This window comes from Corvus moneduloides, chromosome 9 (assembly GCF_009650955.1).
Source record: "Corvus moneduloides isolate bCorMon1 chromosome 9, bCorMon1.pri, whole genome shotgun sequence".
Taxonomy (NCBI): Eukaryota; Metazoa; Chordata; class Aves; order Passeriformes; family Corvidae; genus Corvus; species Corvus moneduloides.
In genome coordinates, this window is record NC_045484.1 from 16291542 (window position 1) to 16315543 (window position 24002).

Sequence of the window (24002 nt, forward strand, 5' to 3'; positions counted from 1 at the left end):
TAAGACAATAAGATTAGCTTAAGGCATTTAAATTATGATCAGTCAGCTTGAAGATAGATCTGACCTTACACTTCTTTAATGTTTAGACTGTCTGGCCACAGGCAGTCATATCTGCAGAACATATTATGATTTTTTAAACTGATACTTTATTAATAAAAACAGTATTTAAAAATAAGTAATTTTTAAATCAATTAATAGGGAGTGGAGTGTGGCTTATCTGGATAAAGAATTGGTTTATGTCTGTTTTTGAATATGAAATAATTTCTGTATAGTAAATAGCATAGTATGTAAACCAGGAGTAACGCTGTTAAGTGCACTGCAGTCATTCTAGGCTTAACTGAAATAATTGGATTGAATTTGACCTAGCCTTTAGATAAAGTGTGTTTCAAAGGTATGAGTTGGGATTGTGTATTCTTGTGTAGGCTTTTTCAGCCATTTTCCATCAGCATTTTTACATGTATATATCTCTTAAGTATATTGCACTGGGTGCTTAAATAAAAATTACCTCAACTATATAGTTGAGATAGTATAGTCCTGGTAGTGGATATGATAAGCAGTACTTTCAACAAATTTAAAGTTTGATCTCAAATTTTCATTTTTCAAGTACACCAAGTATTAAATGCTATATATTTTGATAATTTTGTATTCCTGATATGATATAGAAAAGACAATTTTAAAACTCTGATGGAAGCATACGAAGAATATTGCATAGCCTTGGTTACATCTTAGTTACAATGATTGATTTTTCTTTTTTTCCCAGGAGACAAGTTAGATGGTAACATTTCCTCAAAAGACATGGCATTGTGTCTTTGGTTCTACCTATTGTTGTTACTGCATAAATTGTGACACGTGGAATAGATAATGTAACTGAAGTATTGCATCTTGGTTTAGTGTTATCACAAGACTAAATTATTGTAATTTAAAAGTATGTTTTCTGTTTTTTTCTAATACCACACTGTTAAAACTGTTAACTTTATTGTTGTTGTCCTGCACAAAAACCAGTGAATTATACCACCTTGAGAGCTGGAAAAAATAATAATAATATATGATGATAAGAATAAAAATTACAATTAGCAGAAAATTATTAAAATGTAGCAGTGATGTTATTGATACAGTAAGCATTTCAGGCTTGATTCAAAGATGGAAATCTGTAGGGATTACCTGTATTACCATAGAAGACTTCTAATCATACCCATGTGGAATAGTTCACAATCTCCATAAATACACAGTATGGAAAGGAGTCTATTACAAGATTGTGTGAGGTGATGCTTTAGATATCTCTAATAACTCTGAAGAGAATATCAGTTTAATGGTGACCACAGGGTGTCCTAGCCACCTTCTTAACTTCAGCTTTAACACTAATATTTATTATCAGTAGGGTTTTGTATGTAGAGCAACATACATTGTCTTCATCTTGCAAACCTGTGAGAAGTTTTGAGGAGCCATTCTGATAATGAGGATTGCAGTCTCCAAGCAGCACAATATTCTCAGTCTGCCTCCCCGCTGTTCAGGGGGTAGCAGTGAAGTTGCTTTAAATGGGAAGCGTCTGTTCTTTCTCTGAACCCCTCACACCAGAACAGATGGGTGGAACTTGGAACGTGGAAGGTTTTACCTCAGAGGTGGTAACAGTGAAGCCACTCATTAACACTGAATTTACCACTTCGTTAGCGATGTTGCTTCCTGTTGAGAAAAGCTAATACAGGCTCTCAGATTGACTGAGCACGCTTTTGTCTGCTTGTGCAGCAATAAACCAAGGAAAACGCACATCTTCCAGGCAAAATTGTCTTACTCACTTTCTTATAAATGTTTTGTGAACAGTTTTATACCCTGCTGCCTGATACTATATGAAGCCTACATTATTCAGTTGTAAAATTGCTGGAGCTATTGTGCATCATTAGAGGTTTCACTTAGTTTAATTGACTTTTGCACTACTGATTCTTAGCGCATGTTTGCACTGCCCATTTCTAACTTGTGTACGTGATGTAAAGACTCCTGCTGGGTGGTGCATTATCACCATTTTAGGGTGATAGCTTTGAATGTGATCTTATTGGAAGTCGTTATTATAGTGAAAAATGACCCATCTCAAAACAGCAAAGAAAAGCAAAAATCTAAGAAATGGCAAGATGAGAAACTGGGGTGTCTAGTAGAACATTTGTGTAAAGGTATGTTATAGATAAATAATACAATAAAATATTTCACACACTTCAAGCATTTATTATGCCTCTGATGTGAGCATTGCTGTCTTTTTTTGAATTGGCTAGTTCAGTGATGGAGTAGCAAAGGAAATATTTTTTTAATGACTTAATTTTTCATTGTATTTCTACTCCAAATACAATTACTTTTATCTGCAAAAGAAAGTTGGGTTTTTACAAACTCAGAAGAGGTTTAATAATTGTTTTGTCCTTTTGCTGATTTGTAACAAAACAAGTACAATAACAGAGAATTTCCGTGAAGCTAGTTAGTTTTGAATTGTGTCAGTATTTTCAATTCAACAGCTGTCATTCTGTTGAATTGAAAATACTGGATATATTTTAAAATGTGATGTATGAAGATGAAACTGGTGTTGTTTAACCAGGTTGTTTTCTCTCCTTAGGAAAAAAGGATGTCCAAAGTGGTCTTCCTGGATTTTGACAAAGGACCATTGCAGGGAGCCATGGATATTAGTTGTAAGTTATAACAACTTAATTCAAAGAGTCTAGGTAAAAACTCCTTTTAACTGAGTTTTATTCAAAATGTTAATTAGTAACAGTTACTAATTAACATTTTGAATAAAATTCTGTGATGGCAGGAATCAAATCTCCCAAAAGATCAAAGTGAGTAGTATTCTCTAAGGGTAAAATATGTGGTTTCTGTAAAATACAGATGTTCTGGCTCCTAGATGAATGTTTTAATGCCTTGTGCTCACTGTGTTCTGAGGACCCTTTTAAGAAGTGAATGTAGACTAAAGTTTACATTTCTGTTGGTCACACAATGATTTTCATGTGTAGGCAACTCCTTTGTGCTCACTAAGCATTGAGTAGATGATTTGATGTACGAATAAAAGTCACTTGTAGAAAGACAAGGCCACCCACAGGGAATTAATATGCAGTAGTTCTCTGTACTAGTAGATCCTGTTGGCATCCTCTGGATTCAACACGGTGACTTCATCTGGTAGGTAAATCCTAATGAAATGTTTCGTTCTTACAGTATTTTTTTCCCCCACCTTTGATAAGATGTTGTTTAATTGGTTTATCATTTAAAATAGCCTTACAAGTGGAATGGGATTTATTTGTTTTAAAGCAAGGAGAGTCCTTCTGTCAGAAGGGAATAGGAAGACATCTAGTTTCCTCAGTGAGTTTGATCCTTTGCTGTGTCTCTGTCACTAATCAGATGTTCAAAGTCAGCTTCATTGTGTTTTTTCCTTCTGTAGGCTTTTGTGTAGCATCAGGTCAATTGTATGGAAGTACTTTGAAAAAAGTGCTGCCTTGAGAAACATAAAGATTGTTTTAGTTTCCTAAAGAAAGTATGTTTTAAAAAAAAGCAGAATTGCTAGTAGATGTCCGGGTAGCCTTTGCTCCTTACTTTTACTTCCAGAGAACAACTGAAGATAATCTGTATTTATGTACACGTAGAACGTTTTTGTGTTTGTTTTGACAATCTGATTTTCCCCATCGTGTGCAGGTCTCAGGCTTCTTCAAACTGGGATACTCGGCAGTGACTAGTTTGCTGTATGGTTATTAATATTACATAGCAAAAAAAGTGTATTTTTTTGTTGCTTCATTGATTCACTATAAATGTCCTGAATATCCTAAATGAAAAATAAATTTTTGACAAGTTCAAAACATCTTTTTAGATTACAGTGTGAAGAGTGATCCTAAAGAAAAGCTGTAAATTAAAATTGCCATTCTTTATTTCTGCAATTGCCTGATTTTTTTCTTGTTTGTTTTTTAGTATAAATGTACTTAATGGACAGACCAGCAATATGGATGATTTAGAGATAAATACTGAAGTCACTGGTGCTAAAGAAGAAGAAATCCTATGTGATGATAATTTTGTGTCTGAGGAAGAAGGTGGCATTCCTAAACCAGAAGAGAGTGACACGTCATTTCAGAAGAACAGCACATTGACTCTGACTGAGGAGCTATCAAGGGACAGATCTGAAAAAGCCTTAAGTGGAGGCCAGGCTTCTCTGTTTATACACACTGGTGCTCCTACTGTTTCTAGTGAAAACTTCATGTTGTCTAGAGGAACTGCTGTTAATGGACCAGTTTCACACTCCACCTCAACAAAGACTTCCATTATGAATAAAGGCAGTGTTTCGTTAACCACTGGACAGCCTGGAGGTCTTCTTGCAGATTCCTGCTCAACTTTGACAGTGGTTCATGATCTTCAGCTGCCTGCAAAGAGTGCAACACAGAAATCAAATCAGCACCAAGTTTTATTTTTATTACCTGATGTAGCACATGCTAAGAACCTGACTCATTCCATTAAAAATCTACCTACCTCTGCTTCAATTGGTTGTGATTCACAGAAAACAGTAGGAAATAGTGTAGATAGCACTTTAGTAGGCCAAGTAGAAGTTTGTGAGGATGATAAGAATTTACTATTAAAAGATGATTGTGTCGATACATTAACAGGCATTTCCTCAGGTACAGGTGGCTTCAGATCGGGATGTGATCCCAGCTGGGATCCGCAAAAAGAGTTTATACAGTTTCTCATGACAAATGAAGAAACAGTAGAGAAGTCTCCCATTCACTGTAAGGTAGGGCTAGAAAAGAAGCGAAAAAGGAAAATGGATGTTAGTAAAATAACACGCTATACTGAAGACTGTTTTGATGATACCAGTTGTATTCCTAGTAAATCAAAACTATTAAATGTTGAATTTTTAGAGCAGAATGAGGAGCTGCAAGTAGTAGAACCACAGAAATATTCGTTGAGTAAAGTAAAGCCTGAATCCACAGATGAAGAGCTGGAAACTGTTGATGCTATCCAGCAGCTCATTTATAGTCCCACTAGTAACTGTGCAGAAGATACTTCTCCTGTTCACACTAGCACTTTTCTATCCAATACTTTGAAAAACAAATGTGAAGAGAATGATTCTGAACCGCCATCTACTTTCAGTACTGATGAACCATCATTTTATCCCTGTACAAAGTGCAATGTGAATTTTAGAGAGAAGAAACATCTGCATAGGCATATGATGTACCATTTAGATGGGAACAGTCATTTTCGGCATCTCAATGTCCCCAGGCCCTATGCATGTAGGGAATGTGGAAGGACATTTCGGGATCGTAATTCACTTCTTAAACATATGATAATTCACCAGGAAAGAAGGCAGAAACTGATGGAAGAAATCCGTGAGCTGAAAGAACTTCAGGATGAGGGTAGGAGCGCACGGTTACAATGCCCACAGTGTGTATTTGGTACCAATTGTCCCAAAACATTTGTGCAGCATGCAAAGACCCATGAAAAAGATAAAAGATACTACTGTTGTGAGGAATGCAATTTCATGGCTGTGACAGAAAATGAACTGGAATGCCATCGAGGGATCGCTCATGGAGCAGTAGTCAAATGTTCAATTATTGGTAGCGACTTGTCCCAGAGAAAAACTCAGAAAAAGGCATCCTTGAAAGATCCTTATTTAGGATCCTCAAGAAAGTCATCAACATATATGTGTAAGTTGTGTCCATTTGCTACTTCAACTAGAAGCATTTTAAAAAAACACATGGCATATTTGCATTCAGCATCATGCGTTGATCCCTTTGGTAGTCATCTTAGACTAGAGAAAAGAAAAGGCAGCATAATAGAAGAATCTTTAGATTTTCGTAGCAGGACGAAACAGTTGATGAAACATTCTTCTACTTTTCCAAAGAACTCTGCTTTAAAACAGGATGTAAAAAGATCATTTGGCTCTACTTCACAGTCCAGTAACTTCGCAAAACTTCACAAGAGACCCTACAGGATACAGAAGGCTCGGAAAAGCGTTTCACAGTCATCTGTAAGTGTGTGCAATCTAAATTCTACAAACAAGAACTTTTTTATTAGAAATAGCATTGACCAAAAACGTAAATGTTTTCATCAAGCAGCAAAGCAGAAAGCTAGTGCCAAAAAAAGTAATTATTTATATAGACACAAATATGAAAACTACAGGATGATTAAAAAATCTAGTGACTCTTACCCTTTGCATTTAAAAAAGGAAGAGTCCAAATCTGTCAGTGCTTTGCATTTATTTTCTTCATCAAGTAATAATTGTTTTGTCATGGATTCAAATAGCCTTGATTGCAAATGGGCAGAAGGCTGTAAAGATCATAGGCATGTAGCTGTAAAAAGAGTGGTTAAAGAATCCAAGAGGGAAGGCTCTGTTACAGGAGATGATTTGGATTGCTATCCAGATTTTCTGCATAAAATGACTGTTGTTGTTTTACAGAAACTAAACTCTGCTGAAAAAAAAGACAGCTATGAAACGGAGGATGAAAGTTCATGGGATAATGTTGAACTATGTGATTACACTACACAGTCTGTGGAGGATGAATCTTACAATGATATTAATCAGGAGCATGTAAACCTATTCCCCATATTCAAAGGTAAAATGGAAGATAATGAAGCTGGTGATAAATCTTCACTTGGTTATGAGCAGAATGATGGCTTTTATTTTGAGTATTACGAAGATGCGGAGGGTAGTAACTTCTTGCATGATTTGCATGATCCTCAGAATTTAGAAAATGTAGGATCAGCATTGCCAAAGCATAATTCAGTTTTCCACTGGACTGATTTGTCGCTTGAAAAGAAGTCCTGCCCGTACTGTCCAGCAACCTTTGAAACAGGTGTTGGCTTGTCCAATCATGTCAGAGGACATCTTCACAGAGCTGGACTAAGCTATGAAGCCCGCCATGTTGTTTCACCAGAACAGATAGCAACAAGTGACAAAATGCAGCATTTTAAAAGAGCTGGAACAGGGACTCCTGTTAAACGTGTTAGAAAAGGTAAGGATTTGTTTTTTTTTTATTTGGGTATGAAGTAAAGGGGGGACAAAGGGATTTATTGAACACTAAACAAGACTTGCTTTATCTTGTTGTAAAGCCTCTCTTCTTGTGATTTGCTGTTGTCATGTTTAACTATATATAATTGTCAAAAAACATTATAATTATTTTCTTTGTAGCAATTGAGAAATCTGAAACTTCATCTGAGCATACATGTCAGCTCTGTGGTGGCTGGTTCGATACTAAAATTGGATTGTCTAATCATGTGCGAGGACACCTGAAGAGGCTTGGCAAAACCAAGTGGGATGCACACAAGTCTCCCATCTGTGTTCTGAATGAGATGATGCAAAATGAAGAAAAGTATGAAAAAATCCTAAAGGCTTTGAAACAGTCGCCGTATTATTCCCAGACCATTTGTTGCTCAGAAATTTGCATCAAATGATGACTTTTTATCTCAGAATGTTATACCTCTTGAAGCATACCATAATGGCCTAAAGACTGAAGATATATCTGTGTCTGCATCGGAGGAAGAAGGGCTCAGTTTCCTAAATGAATGTGATGAAACAAAAGCAGTACTACATGATGAAAAAAGAAATCAGTCGCTTACACTGATAGAACTCCTGAAAAGCAAGAGATTAGGAGAAGAAAGGAATCCTGATATTTCCCCTCAAAAGATTCATAATCAAACTGCAAGAAAGAGGTTTGTTCAGAAATGTGTTCTTCCATTAAATGAAGACAGTCCATTGATGTATCAGCCACAAAAAATGGACTTGACTATGCAGTCAGGTAAGAAGGTGTTTCTTGACAACATTTCCGAAGAATCGTGTAATTCATAGAAAATGTACAAGTGCAGAGTATTTTATTTGGGTTTCTGTTCTCTTAATTCTTGTTTCATTTCCAGAGGACACTTGACTGCGAGAGGTAGCACAGCAAATTTTTCTGACATGTTTTTCCTAAAGTGGAAAAACGCCTCAGCAGCACTGAAGGGTTTTTGCATGGAACATAGTTCCTGTTCTGCATATGACTGGGCATGCAAATTCAAAGCAGGACACAAAGTGAGCCTCAGTAAGGAAGAAGACACATCCTGCAGTAAACAAGTTGAAGTGTCCCTGCATATTTGGTAGACTAACAGTTCTGAAATGTTTGGGCTTGCAACCCTGTTTTTGGGCATTAAAACAGCTGGTTTGGGAATACTGCATTTAAATCTTTGAGGTTTGTGCAAGGCAGCATTTGCTCAAACTAACAGAACTGTTGATACCATTATAAATGCATAATACTGCAAATTGGTGAATCACTGTCAACTAATTCTGATGGTTTTAGGCAAACATACTCTTACAACATAGATTAATTCTTGTTTGTTGCAAGTTGTGGCTGCTGTGAGAAGCTCATGCTTGCTTAGGGCCTGTCTATTCTGAGTGACAACCTGTGCTGGTTCAAGCTTTGTTGGCATACAGTTGTAGCCAGCAGGTTTCCAATGCACGGCCTCTGACCAGTAAGGACCTAGATTGTCCCTCCACTGAGAATTGTGCTAATGAAACAATTCTACAATCAGCTTCCTAGCTACTCTGTATACTAATAGAGCAGGCTCTTAGAGTGATGTTTTTAACTTACTTGTCACATGAGAATTATTTCTAGTCTTGGGGAACTCTTCCAACATCCTTTTTAATGTGTATGTAGAGCTTGCATTTACCGGTTTCTTGGTTGGACACCACCAATGCTGCAGAATTCTTTAGATGAGGAGCAGGATCTTATTTTTATACCCCTGACTTTTTTTGGTTCTGTTTCTTTTCTTGTTATTAACCAGGTTAGTAAAACTGGCAGTGCCTAGTACTTTTTCACCTATATTCTTTTCTTCCTTTAAACAAAAACCCCAACAATCTGATGTGCTCAGAAGTTCTTTTAAGGGACTACAAAAATGTGGCAATCAATCTCTTAACAAAGGCAGCTTTCTAAAATGACATAGTAGAAGTGGAAAAGAATTGTATTTTATGTCTTCTGTACGTCTGTGGTTGTCCCTTAAGACAGGAGATTGCTTAATAAAGAAGTGTATCTTTGACAGGTTTAATGATTTGAAAAACAATGCTCAAGGAATAGCTTGCCAAACCTGACACTGTGTTTTGCTTTCTGTATAATATTTACTGCTCAATGCTAGGTAGAACCTGTTTGGTTGTGGTGAACAACCCAAGTAAAAATAAAACATACGCTCGCATAGTACTAACGGTTATGAATGGGGCCCGATAGTTTTCTGTGGCTGAGGTAACAGAATTTGATAACTAACGCACTGTGCCAGTTGAGTTAATGAGAAAATATTTAACATCGAGTTGAACATCTTCTGTTTTTCCTAAAAAGGGCAAATATTCCTAATTCTGGTTTTAGTTTTAAAAAGGCTTTAACCAACCAGGTATTCTTCTTCTGTAACTTGCCTGAAAAAACAGCATGTCTTCTGTGGGCTGCTGGAGAATAGCATTCTTTCTTTCCTGCAAACAGAGACTTTCCAGCTGAGTAGTTTTAGCTTTTTCATTTATTCTTCTAATAATTTATTAGTAGAGAGCCTGAAATATTAGTTGACCAAAACAATGTATCTTTGGTAAAATGCAGGGAGAAACATTATGGTGAAGTTGAGCAGGGGAGAAGTTACGATGGTTTCTTTGTCTGTAAGTGAGGAATTCAGTATTGTTTCATTGTTTTCCTGTGATAAATAGCATATTGCTTTGTTGATATTTATTTAGCACAAAGATTTTAGCAAAAAACTTCAAATCATTTACTTTCATTATCAATTGTGCACCTAAAGTAATGAATAGAAAACGCACTGAACAAAATGTTTGGTCTAACAACTGTTCAGTGGTGTGTTTTACCACCTTTTTCTCTGAGCCTTCAACAGCCGCCTAATTTTAGTATTGAGCTCTTCAGTCTTATGGGTAAAACGCTTCTAATTACCACTTTGTCAACTTGGCTTTTCAAATTCTTTTTATTGGAAATGTTGAAAGCTCTGAAATTTCTCAACAGAATTGTGCTGTACAAATTGCAGGATTGTATTTTGGAATTAGAGCTTCATAATGTGGAGATCTGTAGGAACTTGATAGTAAGTACTAAATGCAGAGTAGCCTACTGGGCTCAAGTTGCCTCCTTTCTGTTCTTTTTCAAATAACATGGTTTGGCTTAAAGCACTAGGTGGAAAACTAATAACGGTTAACTTGGATCCTTCTAATATACTAAACAATCGCATCAATGCAGTGAATATATTTTAAACCATCTTTATTGCAGAAAACTTTTTACAACGCTTTGAGAATTTCATTTTTTGAAGAGAGAACTGGATTATAGTTTTCTTTTGAATGATAGGTATGCCTGTGAAGCTTAGAACGTGTGTGCATTGCAATACGACGTTTACAAGTGCTGTTAGCCTGTCCAACCACTTACGCGCTTATGCACGAAAGAAGAGTGCTGGACTTTTGACTGGGACAGGTATGTTTTGTTACAGATGTAAAAGCAAGTCTGTCTATGATACATTTTCTTCATCAGACTGGACAAAAGCATATGTTAATTCAAATAATTTTGAAAGCTTCTGCTGGTAAACAATTTATTTGCCATAAAACTTCAGCAACTTGTAAGAAAATGTATGTTGCTGTTGTCCACTCTCATGTCTGATTTTCATTCTTACTCTTTGATATTGGATCCAACACTTAAGGTATGTAAGCAAAAGTAAGAGATGGTTGCTTAAATTCATTCTCCTGTGATATCACAACTTCCAAACCAGATAGTTGGCCTTCTAACGACATGCTTAAAAGTATCTCAGAAATGAGAGCGGTGGGGAGAAAAAAAAAGGCCACAAAACAACAAGTAGGTTTTACTGTCTAGTACATATAATTACAAAGAATAGTCCAGTAAAATAGGAAAAGCAAGTAATTTTACACCTTGTATATTTCTAACAGCATATTGTGTGTAGTTGGTTTCATATCTTGTTCGACTCACAACTCAAAAACTACCTGCTCTGACATTGAGTGAGGGTCGTACAGCATTTAGCACTGCTATTAATGTCTTTTTATTAAAACAAACTTCATTTTGAAATTCTTCTAATATGCTGTATTTTGGCTTGTTTCCAGAGACCTGCAGCTTGCTTGGCTGTAGGCAGTTTCTGAGTTTACTTGGATTATTGCTGAGATTAGTGGGACTTCACATGATCAACAGCAAATTGAGGAGCAGAGATGCAATATAATGAGGAAAATTTGGAGATATGAAGCCTGAAATATTCTATAATTAAGAAGGGCAGCCATCAGTTTTCTGTGTCAACAAACACAGACTTTTACATAATGGTCTTGGAAAATGCATAATCCTTTTTTTTATCTGCAGATGTAATTCATTATGCTAAAAATGACAAACTGAGTTGCAGGCTTTCTCTGTAGAAGGTTAAAAGAAATATTTTTACAATATGGGCCTGTGGCTGCCAGGTCTTATGTTACACTACATTAATACTATAACAATGGAGATTTGGAAGGAAGTAAGCAGATGCAGTAATATCTAACATGTAAAAGAATATGCCTTTAGTCAGGGATTCTGAAATTTTTCATATTTATTCAGTAAAAAGGTGATGGTAGTGGACTTCATTTATCACTGCTGTGATTTGATATTAGCCCTGTGGTATGGTTCCTTTCTTATATACCTACCGAGGAGGTATTTTTCAATAGCTGTATATTTAAATTGCACATTAATAACTTGACAGTAATTCAGTGAGGGAGACACTGGCAAACAGAATAGTACACAAAGATTGAATCCTGGACAAGCACTTTGTACCTAGCTTCCCTTTTGCTAAGTGAAAAAAGTGAAGGAAGCTTGTTAAGGTGCTTTCAGAGATTTTTGTTTGTTTCCTCTAAGAAATGTATTTTGCTAGTGAAGTAGTTGCATAGTCATCAGAACAGTTGCCGCTTTTCTTAAAAGAATGGAAAGAAAACTCATGTATCTTGTGTCATTGGACCTAGACGTTGGTTTAAAATCAGGCTAGAAACAAAATGGGGTTAGAAACAAAGTTTAAGTAAAAGGTTAGAAACAAAACTTTGGGAAAAAAAAAAATCTTTTGATCTCAGAAGCTGGAACTAATCCAGATAACTTATACCATGGATATAGGCCTGTGGCTGAAACCATTGACTTAAGGAGTCAGTGTTGAGTTCTAGTTAAAACATCATGCAACCAATGTATATTTGTAGTAATTTAGTCATGACACTGCTGCAACTCTGTGAAGGTTGTAAGCTTTGCTCATTGACTCATTCAAGCAAGCTTATTGCAAGGCTTGTAGACCAAAAAATATGCTTTTAAACAGCTGTTTGATTTGATATTCCACTTTATAATGTAAGTTTTGTGAGAATTATTTTAATGCAAGATTTAACTAGTACACACTAGTTTTAAAGTACACACTTCTTATGAGTGTTGCTCTTAGGTAGATCTTGGGTTTTCTTATTAAAAGATGGTTGTGGTTGAGAGCAGTTTTGAGATGTCTTTTGTTTGGCCTCAGCCACAGCTGAACCTTCAATGGTCTTCAGCCGTTCTATGGAGACAATGAGGACATGTTTATACAGGTTCCTTCTTCCCATTAAGCCTTTCTTATATCTTCTGAAATAAATATAACTACCAAAAATAAATCACATCAGTTGAATAATTCTCATTTTCTTGCTGTAATAAAATAATTGTTCACTAAACATGAACACTAATTCTTTTATTTGGCAGTTGTTATGGGACCTATCTAGGCACTACGGTTTACTAGGAGAAATAGATGAGAAATATGTGATCTCTGGATGCCACCAAAGTGAGACCTTTCCAAGCACTACATCAGCTTATGTACTAGTCTTAGATTTTCCATTTGTGTGCACATGTTTTTGATACTGACTGTTACCATATTGCTCTTCTGGCTGATGCCCTGCTTCTCCAGCCAGTAATTTCATCATATTTAGTTAAATCTTAGCCTATTTTTCTTTTCAAATGCAACTTTACAGCTTCAGCAGTATAGTAGACATAGTTAGGCATAATGGTAGCTTTGGAGAATGGACTCAAGAAAAACATCCTAGAATGGACTCAAGAAAAACATCCTAGAAGTGAAAGTTGCTAGACTGTTGGCTGTTTGAGGTTAGTCTTTATTAAACCTTATTTGTGCCTATACTTACACATTATAGATCCACTGTAGAGCAAATAGCTGTGTCTTCAGATGTCTGGCTGGAACTTTTTTTGTTGTTGTTATTCAGTCCAATTTTTAATAATGTAATGATCTAACTGTTCATCTTGAGTAGATGTTCATTTCCTTTTATACCTGTTTTGATGTGTAGCAACACATTGGTGTTTCTCAGAGCACGTGGTAAACTTGCTTCTTTCTTCTGAGTATCTTTAGAGCATTGGATAGACCTACACAAAATCTTCAAAATGCATCTCGCTCTTCTTCGTTACAGTTGTATATTCAGCTTCCTTTCTTCTTATCTCTCTGGGCTTCTCTTCCTCCCTCCTCCCCAAGTCTCTTGATACTTCTCTTGTGCCCTGGCTTTTTACATCTTCTCTTTGTTGACTCTTTTCACCTGCTCAGTCTCTTCTTACTGGCTGTCATCTTCTGGGAATCACTACTTTCCTTTGGTCTCTGCTTCTGTAGGTGGAGACTGCTTTGTCAGAAGTTTGGGAGGGATCAATAAAGTACAGAGCAAAGAGTCTGGCCTTCAAGCCAACAGTGTGACTGAGGTAGCAGTTCATGAGGGCTACTACATGTTCAAATAATTTCAAATATTATTTTGTCAAACTTATAGCTTTGGGAAGTTTGCAGTGGAAGCATATCAGGTATGCAGAAATCTGAGATCCACTGGCTTTGTGTGTCTTTATTCTGTGCTGTTAGAGTCATAATGAATCAACTGGCATGATGATCTAATTTCCAGTATCCTATAAAATCCTATAGAGAGCAAATCATGGAGGGGTTTTTTTAATGTACTTTATTTGTGCGGTAGTGATGAGGATGGGTAGCAAGTGATTGAATTTGAAAAATTAGTGACTAATTGTACAAGAAAGATAATTCATTATTTTTTACTTTTTAATTGACAGTGTTTTCAAATGGTTAATTAGTTCTACTTCTGTGTGCAATGATTCAACTTGTTTTAGCTTACATACACTATGACAAAAGTAATGAAGTCTGAGTAAAAGACCCAGCTTCAGTTTTCCTGAAATAAGAACCATTTCATGTTGGGGGACATCAGGAAGAAGAGCCGTTTAATTTGGAACCGCAGACCAAATGTCACGGCGTGAAAGGGCCACTAATTGTGACCTGTATAATTCATGTTGTCTTAGGCATGCTCATTGAAACCTCCTATCTCCATCTGCTTGTAGTCTTTCTTGATAAGTGGTCACAGAGGTTTTTATATGCAGTGTTTTTACCTAGCATATATTTTTCGAAGTAGTGTGCTCTGAAATTGTACCTAAGTACCTCAAGGAGATTCCTCCGGAGTTTGATTGTCTTTTGTTTTAGATGGGTTGTTTCTCCATCATGTCTTATCAGCAGCTTGAGGAAGTGATGTGACTGGTTGTTTACAAGAAGTTTTTCAGTTATTAACTGGGAAACACCAGGTGGCCGAAGTTGAAAGAGATTTCTTCCAAAAAGAAGTAGGCCTTTATGGAGAATGAAGGATGATAGTTTGGAAGCTTTTGTAACTATTAAGTAGGTGCTAATGATAGGTAGTTCCTGCCTCTCTCTAGCAATTGTGGCAGTTTCCATGCAGTTTACTAGAGCTAAATTATCCTTGGTCTCTTCCCAGATGTGATAAAAATATACTTTCTGAGGAGGTCATGTTTTGTTACAGTAAAGGCATAGAAAAACAGTAACTGAGTTTTGGTCAGAACATGGCTACTTTATGGGGAGGCAATTGTGTGACTTACTTGATGTTTACAACCACTTGTAAGCATCATATCAACAGAGTACTCAAGTCTGTGGCTTTATTTAAACTTGCTGCTCCCTGGATAGACAAAATGAAATTATTGTGACAGTTACTGGTACACATGCCTGATAACTACTGTTTGAATTGTGGTTTTCAATCAGCTTTACTCAGATACTCCTTCTTCGTTCACTTTTCAGCTTCACTGGAGTAACCTCAAAATGTACTGGTGCTGCTTTGAGCTCCCTAAAATATGAAAGAGTATGTTCACTAGCTCAAAAGACAAGGGGAACAAAAAATGACCCTTGCAGAACACAGGTTTAGTGTTCTTAGTATTTTCTATCTTTTGTAACAGCTTCTTGCTTGGGCAAATCTACTTTCAAATTTAGCTAAGTTGCTCTGAGAATTCATTGCGTAATCGGAGTCTTTTTCTTGGTCTTTTGCTGTGATACTTTCTGTTCTTTCTTTTGTAATTTCCCTATCCAGAGTCTCCATCATAAACAGCACAGAGAACATGCCCTTTCATTTGTTTTCCTTGTTTTCTCATTGTTCTTGGAAAAGGTACCTTTCAAGGAAGTAGAAGCTACCTCTCCTGGTTCATTATGGCAGTTTCTGTCAGTGGTGCTGTTGTTTGGTTGCACAGTAGTTCAGAGGGGTTTTTTCTTATAAAAAGAAAATTATACATGCACACGCACAAACCAATTAGGTGTCAGGAATCTGTTGCAGAAGACCAGTCCAGGTCTAATAAGAAAGGGAAGGCTCTCTGAAATGCTCCAGATGTGTGTGAGTAGAATCAAATTTCTTGATGGGAATGAATGTCTTCGCCAACATCAAGGAAATCAGCAAGCCCTTGTTTCAAATGCAGGTTGGTCTCTCTAGGAGGAGTCTGTTGTCTACTGCTTTGTTTTTTTCCACTCATATCAACTGACATCAACTAACTGTCATCAGATGGAACTCATGGGCATGTTTGCATTTGGATAGTACCAACTTCTGTTTCCCTTCTTCCCATGATGTTCCACAAAATTGGCAAAGGCAAAGCTTTTGCTGTAGTAACTGCTGCAGATAAGTTGCCCCTCATACCAACAGTTCTCTTCAAATCATGGGTGTCTGGGTTCCAGTATTTTATCTGCTTACATTGCTGATGATGTTACTGAAGTGGCGGTGTGTAAATATTTATGCATGTGGTAGTTCCTACCTGATATGATAGTTCGCTTTTCTCTTCCTAATTAAATGAAGAATATGCTTTTGGTGAGAGAATAAAGTATTAAGAACCCCTTAATGCTTTTCCAGAAGTTATCTTGGCCATTTCTCTCTCTCTCTCTCTCTCTCTCTCTCTCTCCCCCCCCCTGCCACTTTGGGTTACTGCCTTTATATCCAGACTGGTTTTGTTGTTGCTGTCAGAAAAAAATGCTGTTAAGCCTCATTTTCCTAATGTTGATCTGAAGAAGTCTCTCTAGGTTGGTATCTGCTTTCTACTTATTTTATTGGTTCTCTCATACCTTCAAGCCTCAGAAATTCATTCTAAATTTTAAATTAGATTGGTAGGAATCTTTAAGTCTGGGGATGGAACTGGGAAACATCTGGTATATCTACCAAGTTAAAAGTTGGGCCACAAGGTAAAAGCTTGAGAGGTGCTCATTTGGAGGGCATGAGAAAAATCAAGGACGCAATCAAGACTGTGTGTTCTTTAAATCAACATGTTTTACCTTACCAGACGATGTCTTATGCTTCAGAATGCTCAGAGGTTAATTCTTCTGTTTTATATTCTAGGATTCAAAACTTTAGCCAAGTGTAACAATTTTTTTTTCCATTTTACTGTTAAGATGCTTCAGTAGCATAGCATTATGCCTTCTTGGTATCAAGAATACCACCTGGTACTGTCTTTCTGGTTTCTGTGGAGTTTTTGTTGAAGTGATGTAACTGGTTGTTTGCAAAAAGTTTTTGTGTTGGAGTTCTATTGTTGGTGTCTTGTGTTTCGGAATAGAGCATAGCTAGATACACTTCTCAGTTCAAGCAGTCACAAACTTCTTGAGCTTTATCAGCTGTTTGCATTATAACAATATTAATTCAGTTTAATCTACTCATCCACTTCGGCTGCTTCTTAGAATCTCCAGGTTTTGTTTCAGATTCCCATTACACGTGTTTATGGGAGGTACAAACCTCAAAGCTATCTGAACTCATTTGCTATGTGTTTCCTGTTCACACACATTACTTTCATACATAGTTTCAAATGCTTAGACTGAATTTAAAAAGTGGCCTTGCCATCTCTGTTGATTGTCCTAATACCAGCTCCCACTGCCAAGGACTAATACGTACTTCTTGTAAGCTTCATTCGAATTCAGACAGCAGTGAAGGGGAAGCTTCATTTGAAATTCTTAGAACAAAAGGACAAATTTTTGCTTTGTGTTGAAAACAAATGGCAGGTGTTTTATTCAAACTAGAAATTTTTTATTGTACTAGCTGAAAGCTACAACTTCATAAAGTTGTAACTTGGTTGAACATGAGTGGTTTTACGATGGTACTTCAACTACAAAACAAGTTCTGAGATTTTGACAGTGTTTTATGCATGAAGGGAATTTCCAATGGTGCTTTGCTTCTGTGTAATTCTGCAATAGGTTTGTAGGTGCTTGCTGATACTAAAACAACAGTTTAATGCTGTGTCAATTATCTAGTCTTTCAAAGAGCAAGCACTATGCTAAGCTAAAAAAAAACCAGCTTCATGTGTTTTGCCAGTATATTTCTTAGACTACTCGGTAATTGTTGTGGATTTACATTATAATTAAATATAGAATAACAAGGAGTTAGATGTCTTTTCACTACTGCCATAGGGAATACTTACTGAATATCTCTATTTACTAACACTCATTGAAGTATTACTTTCACATATGGAAATTTCTCTTCTTAGCTTTAGACTGTAAGCAAAAGAAGTCAAGGTCAAGATCTGGAAGCAAGAAGAAAATGCTGCCGTTACCTCATAGTGCTGATGAAGTTTACATACTCAGATGCAGGTACATAGTGTTACTTTAATTGGAAGAATACATTCTTAAGAGCTTGCTAATGTTAGTCATTAAAAGATTCATGATTGGATCCATAAATGTTTGTGATTAAATTGAATGATAAGAGGGGAAAGCAATTGCCTGTTTTCATTAATTTGAACAAGAGAATTTGATTCAGTCATACTTGGTTGTTAGTTTGCCAGTTGTTTCTCTAGCTAAAATCCTATTGGTCATGTCTGAGTAATACTTTGTCCTTCAAAAGAAACCTTATATAAGAACAACAGATTGTTATTACTGGTGTTGAAAGTGTGAGAGTGTGAGTTGTATAAGCTACGGGGTTTTGTGCTCACTACTAATGAACTCAATTACTAAGCTTTTCAGCTAAAACATTTAGAAACAAATTTCAAAAAAATTGAGACTTTCGTCTTACTATCTCTGTTTTGTAATTTTTCAGTAGAGATAAATATATCTTGATGGATTAATTGTAATATTTGCATAGGTTTTGTGGTCTGGTCTTTCGAGGACCTTTGTCTGTTCAAGAAGACTGGATAAAGCACTTGCAGCGACACATTGTCAACGCAAATCTTCCACGGACTGGAGCTGGCATGGTTGAAGTCACATCACTACTTAAAAAGCCTGCTTCAATTACTGAAACTTCATTTTCTTTACTGATGGCAGAAGCAGCATCATAGAACACAGAAACATTTTAAATTTTAATTGGATGTAAATTTGAAATAGTTAATCATTTTTTAAAATAAATTGCTACACTAAATTATGTTTATAAATGCTAAAGACAGAAAATAGAGGAAGTGGATTACAGTAACATCAAAATAAATTGAATACCTAACAGTTACAGTAAGTAGTCTTTATATTTTATATAGGGTGGAAGATGTGTTTTTAAGGTTTATTATGTTTTTGTCAGTTACTGTGTTCACTATCAATACAAGACCATTATATGTATGGCAGCCATTTTTAAATTGTTGCACATGGGTACTTAAAAGACAGATTTTAATAAAACAAAGAAACCACATTCTCTTCAGTGTTACCCAAATCAAGGCTCTGTTTATTCCAAAAAGAATTACATAGTAAAATAAGATACTATTATATTTTGTTTGTATGTATGTAGTGTTTTGTATAATACCAAGAACTGCTAATACAATTTACTCAACTTAGGGCATTAAATACCATGTACTTCATAGTTCAAGAGACTGTTTTGTTCAAATAGGGCAATTAGTACTATTCTATCTAGGTGTGTAAGTGTTTTTTTTTAAATCACATGAGGCTTTTTGTACTAAAAAGTGGAGGGAAACTTGTTTAAACAAATTTCTAAGAGAAATATGTACATAATACTGGAAATTTGTGGTAAGGAAATATTCTTTACTTCAGTTGCATTTCTCACTGACAATAAAGTGGTGCATCCATGCTACCTCCTACTTGTCAACAAAGATGGTATTTACCCTTATGTTTTTGTATCATAGTAGATTCAGTCCAACTTTCTTTATTACAAAGCATCTTTTTGTTAACAAGTTTGTTACTTTTATGACGATTTACTTAAAGTCTGACTTGCTTCCAGAAGTTTGCCTCTACTATTTTATTTAACACTGTAGAAATGTACTAATAAGCATTGCTCACTACACGGTTAGAGTAGGCTTTTCATTTATAATTCTGTTTAAAAGATTGATCATTTTAGAAAATTCAAACACAGATTGAAATGTTTCTACATATGAAGAGAATGTTTACAACTTAAATTTTAGAGCTTGTTTTGGATGTGATTATATGTATGAAAACTGTAACACTATGCTCATGCTAAGGACCTACTTACAGATTTATTGAAATAAATGTGCTGTGAGGATGGAAATATGGTGCAGGTGTCTTGGTCATGATGAATCGTGTTTGTTCATTTAAACTGTCTTCAGAACATGATTTTTGTTTAAATCAAATTAGATTCCTCTACAAATCAATTTTGTATGCAAGTAACATTTCATTTTACTCATATAGGGTAACAGATACTGTAGTTAAGCCAAGGATATGCATTGATATTTTCTTTATATGTAAATAAAGTTAAAAGCAGTTAAAGCAAGAGGAGTATTTTGGTAGAGTATATACATACCTCACTGCCAGTGAAATTGCTTTCCTATGGTATATCTCCTTACCAGAAAAATCTCTAAATAAAAAGGTTTAAAGAAAATCTAAATGTCTATAATGTGAAGCATTTATTTGCATTGTGTGAATTAAGTTTGTGGAATTGATTTGTCTTGCTTGAGATTAGAATCTTCTCATGATCTTAAGTAAAAGTACATTTACTTGCAATAAACTGAATTGTTCACAGACGCATTACATTTGATTGGTGGAAAGTATGAATAAATGTCTGTCTTCCTGGATGCACAGAGTTCAGAGTTAACACATGAGGCTTGTTAATGTTCTGATAGAATAGATGGGCTAAAAATGCACAGCTGTGCAAGACAGAGGCCTCAGACAAGGCCATCCTAGCTCTGTCAAGGCTATCATTAAATTAGTGCTGTCAGGTGTTTAACTGTACAAATTGCTACAGTTATGTTTAGCTTTCTTGTTGAAATTTATTCTCTTGTAAGTGGAAAATCTACGTGGTTACATTTAAAGGCTGGAGGAATAAATACTTCAGAGATTTTAGAAAAGATAACGGATACTGAAGTGTATTGCAGACAAATTATGTGTATGCAGACTAACAAATTTCTGAATTTGTGGATACTTGTGGGACTTTTTTATATGATGTGAAAATGGAAGATTTAAAGCAATGTGTTGAAGCAGAATAGAGGGAAGTGATCCATCACCTTGAATGTTTATAATGCTTTAATAGAGTGCTTGTTTACCCTTCTCACCAAAAAAGGTGCTTGTGAGAGCACCATATTTTGTGGCTGTTTAGCAAATGAAAAAATCAATTAAGTGCAAATGATATTTATCTAATGTTGTTAAGAATGCTTGTAAGGTGAAGCCATACTGTGCAGAATTTTGCATTAGCAAAAAACTCTTACTAGATTCATAATAATAATTTTTAAAACCCTGGTTAATTCTGTTTAATTCATTAAACCCCAATTGCGAGCTACTTTATGTAATACTAAGTTGTAATGTTGTGTCTGAAGAGCAGTGAGCTCTAGGGCTGATCAGTTTCCAAAATGAGATTCTATTGATGAGGAGCAATTTTCAGTGACAGGCTGTGTGCCCTGCTGGCATCAGATCGTTGTGATCATATAGTTCAAAAAATATGTAGGAGTTCTAGAACTCTTCTGATTATTAAATTAATTGCATATGTGGTTGATACAGGCTGAATAATCTTAAAAAAAAATAGAGTACAATTAGCTGTCTTTAGCCTCTAGTCCTCAAGTGGGGCTATTTATTTTCTTGGTTTCTCTTGTTTGGAAGTACAGGTATTTTTTGTCACTAGCTACAAGGAAATATAAATCTCCCTCTCTGGAGTTAGCAAAATTCTAAATAATATGATAGAAGAGGGGAAATTAAATCAGTCACTTTGTGATGCCAATTCGATGTTACGTTGCTTGAGAGGCTCTGTGGCAGTCTGTGCTGAAGAGCTGGACTTCCAGAGTTGCACATCTAAACACGAGTGTTAGTCTGTTCAGGTTGGCTTAGATTGCTTTGGGGTAAAGACTGCAGTGGCACAGTGATTTTTGTTTGGTTGATTTTGGTTCTTTATCACAGTCTTGTTTTTGAAGTTATCCTAGTTTCTGGTAAAGGTCTCTTAAGTAGTAGCCTCGGGAAGACTGTAGAAGACCACCCCCATACACTTTTCATAAGGTGATGGCCTATATTCCCTAGTCCCAGTGATAATTCCAAATTCTCTTCAAAAATTAAAACTGCTTGCATTCCTTGAGAAGATGTTTCTGCAGAACCTTGGACAGGTGATTAATTTAAAGTGCCCGTGGTAGCTGCTGCCAAGTGGTAGTGTGTTCAGGCTGGGTGCGTGGGAAATGGAGGTGAGCAGACAACACGCGTTGTCGCACAGGGATCCCTGGGCATTTACTGCGGTTTGCCCTGTGCTGCCTCATGTGGACTGGGGGAACTGTATGAGGTGGATTGCTCCCACGGCCTGAGGGAGCCCAGCTCTGCCCGCAGATCCAACTTCTCCTCGGGGCTCGCCTTCCCCAGGCAGCAGCGTCAGGAAATGAGCTGCTGGCTCCTCCCGGTGGGAGAGGAAGGACCTGAGCGTAGGTGCCCGTAGCTGTTGGGGAGGGAGAGCGAGCGCGGCCATGCCGAAGGTGGGCACTGCAGCAGGCGGGTGCGAGCTGGGCCAGGCGGGGTTGGGTTTGAGCTATGTGCCTGCGCTAATTCCTGCTGTTTCAGCCATGTTCAGGGAAATCGCCGAGCTCTTTGAGGTAAGTGGATCACAGGAGAAACACGAGTTCTGCATTGGGGTTCAGAGAAGAGCAGCCAAAGTTTCTACAGGTCAGTGTCACAGGACCGAGATGGGGAGATGCAGTGCTGTTCTGACTGTGATGCTTTTCCTGGGCCAGTTACGGTTCTAGGTTTCCTGCAGTGCTTTAGAGGGGTTATGCATTAAATCTACCTGATTCTGAAAACCTATAGAAGATAAATTGGGCTGAACAAATGTGGAAACATTAGCAGTGAATAAGAAGTACTTGCTTTTAACTGAGTGGTTATGGGCTGTGAACAAAGCCTCTTTAGTTCAGCACTATGGTTAACAGACTTTTCCACTTTTTATAATAGTAGTTAGTGGCCTGGATATTTAAACACCAATTTCATATTTAAAAAATTGATTTGTATAGCTTTGAGTTTGTTTAAAGAAACAACCCAAACTTTTCAGGGTGGTACTTACTTTAAAAAGCTGACTGCATTATGATTTCAGATATTTCAATCCACCATGCTTTGTAGGTGCTGTTGCCTGATACATGGGTAGCAATTGTGATGTAATGGAAACATTTGGCCGTAGTGCCAGGTTTGTAATCTCTTGCAATAAAATGTTCCTTTTTAACACTGCAGGCTTCTTGGTGTTCTTCCCATTGTTCGGAGGTGAGCTGCACTGCACGTGTCACTTAACCGGGGAATTCCACCCCAACCAGAGCAGCCACGTGCTGATGCAGAGGGCACATTTACTGACTGTAGTCACCTGAAAATTTAGAGAGGTGAGGCAAGAAGGGGGGTATTTACATTCCAGTGTTGGAGACTAAGGCTGAAAATCGGTGGTGGAGGGAACATCACCACAGCCAAGGGCCCAAATCTGAAGCTGAATCCCAAATGACAGTGACTCTCATCTGTCTGCCCACTTTTCACTCTGCAGTCTCACTGCTGATCTCACTGGTGCCTTCTCTCCCAGTTAAGAGCAATTTTTCCGTGCAGCTCTGGCTGCACAGTGTCTGCCACATGTACCTGGACAGAGTACACTGAAAAACCCAGTCTGCCTGGTGCTCTGCAAGTCCCTGGTCTCCTGCAGTGTGAAATGATTCATTGCCATACCACAGCCATTCACACACACTGTAAGAAAAAAATGCAGAGGTTGATCTAATACAGCATAAAAGACTCTTGGGGTGTGGGTTTGTTTTAAATAAGGGCTGGAGTGGGGATCCCTTTCATGTTTTGCTGAGGTTGAACTCTGGCAGTGCTCATTTACATTTCTAGTTGTACTCTAGGCTAATAAACTTGTATTTTACAAAAGCAGTTAAGAAATACCTCTAACTTTAGTGCCCTATCCCCCTATCAAGACTTGAGCGTAAGTCAGCTAACAGCCTTTTTATAAAACTATTTAGTAATTCTCAAGTCCATCAAGTAGAAAAAACCTTGTAGTCCAGTAGCTGGCTGCAGTCTTTCCCCCTCAGGAAAGTGGTGGTGGCTGCCTTAGCTCACGTGTGGGTGGCTCCAGTGTGCCAGAATGGCAGGTGGAGGGATCTGAGCAGTGTGTCACTGACTATGAGGGTGGTTTGCACAGGGTGCCTGAGGACTGACAAGGTGTTCTTTTGGCTAGAAATAAAAATTGGAATAAATGCATTCCTGTGGGGATGCTTTTCTCTAGGTAGAGGCAAAATTTTTTACAAAAGCCCTGAAAGATCTTTCTCATGCAGGCTCCCATGCTCTTTTCACTGCAATTAAACCCCAAGCAAATAGCATCCTCAGTAACTGTGAAACCCAGATGTTCCAAAATTTCAACTCTTACT

The 24002-nt window shown here is 37.0% G+C and overlaps 1 protein-coding gene across 1 annotated transcript; it reads left to right on the forward strand.

Moving 5' to 3' along the window:
- Positions 1-3930: 3930 nt before the first annotated feature.
- ZNF644 (zinc finger protein 644) lies at positions 3931-22832 on the forward strand. Its single transcript, XM_032118722.1, is given in 7 exon segments — positions 3931-5977; positions 6407-6962; positions 7139-7344; positions 7346-7745; positions 10299-10421; positions 17751-17853; positions 18341-22832. Coding segments are annotated over 7 exon segments (3597 nt in total). The 5' UTR covers positions 3931-3961; the 3' UTR covers positions 18534-22832.
- The last annotated feature ends 1170 nt before the right edge of the window (positions 22833-24002 follow it).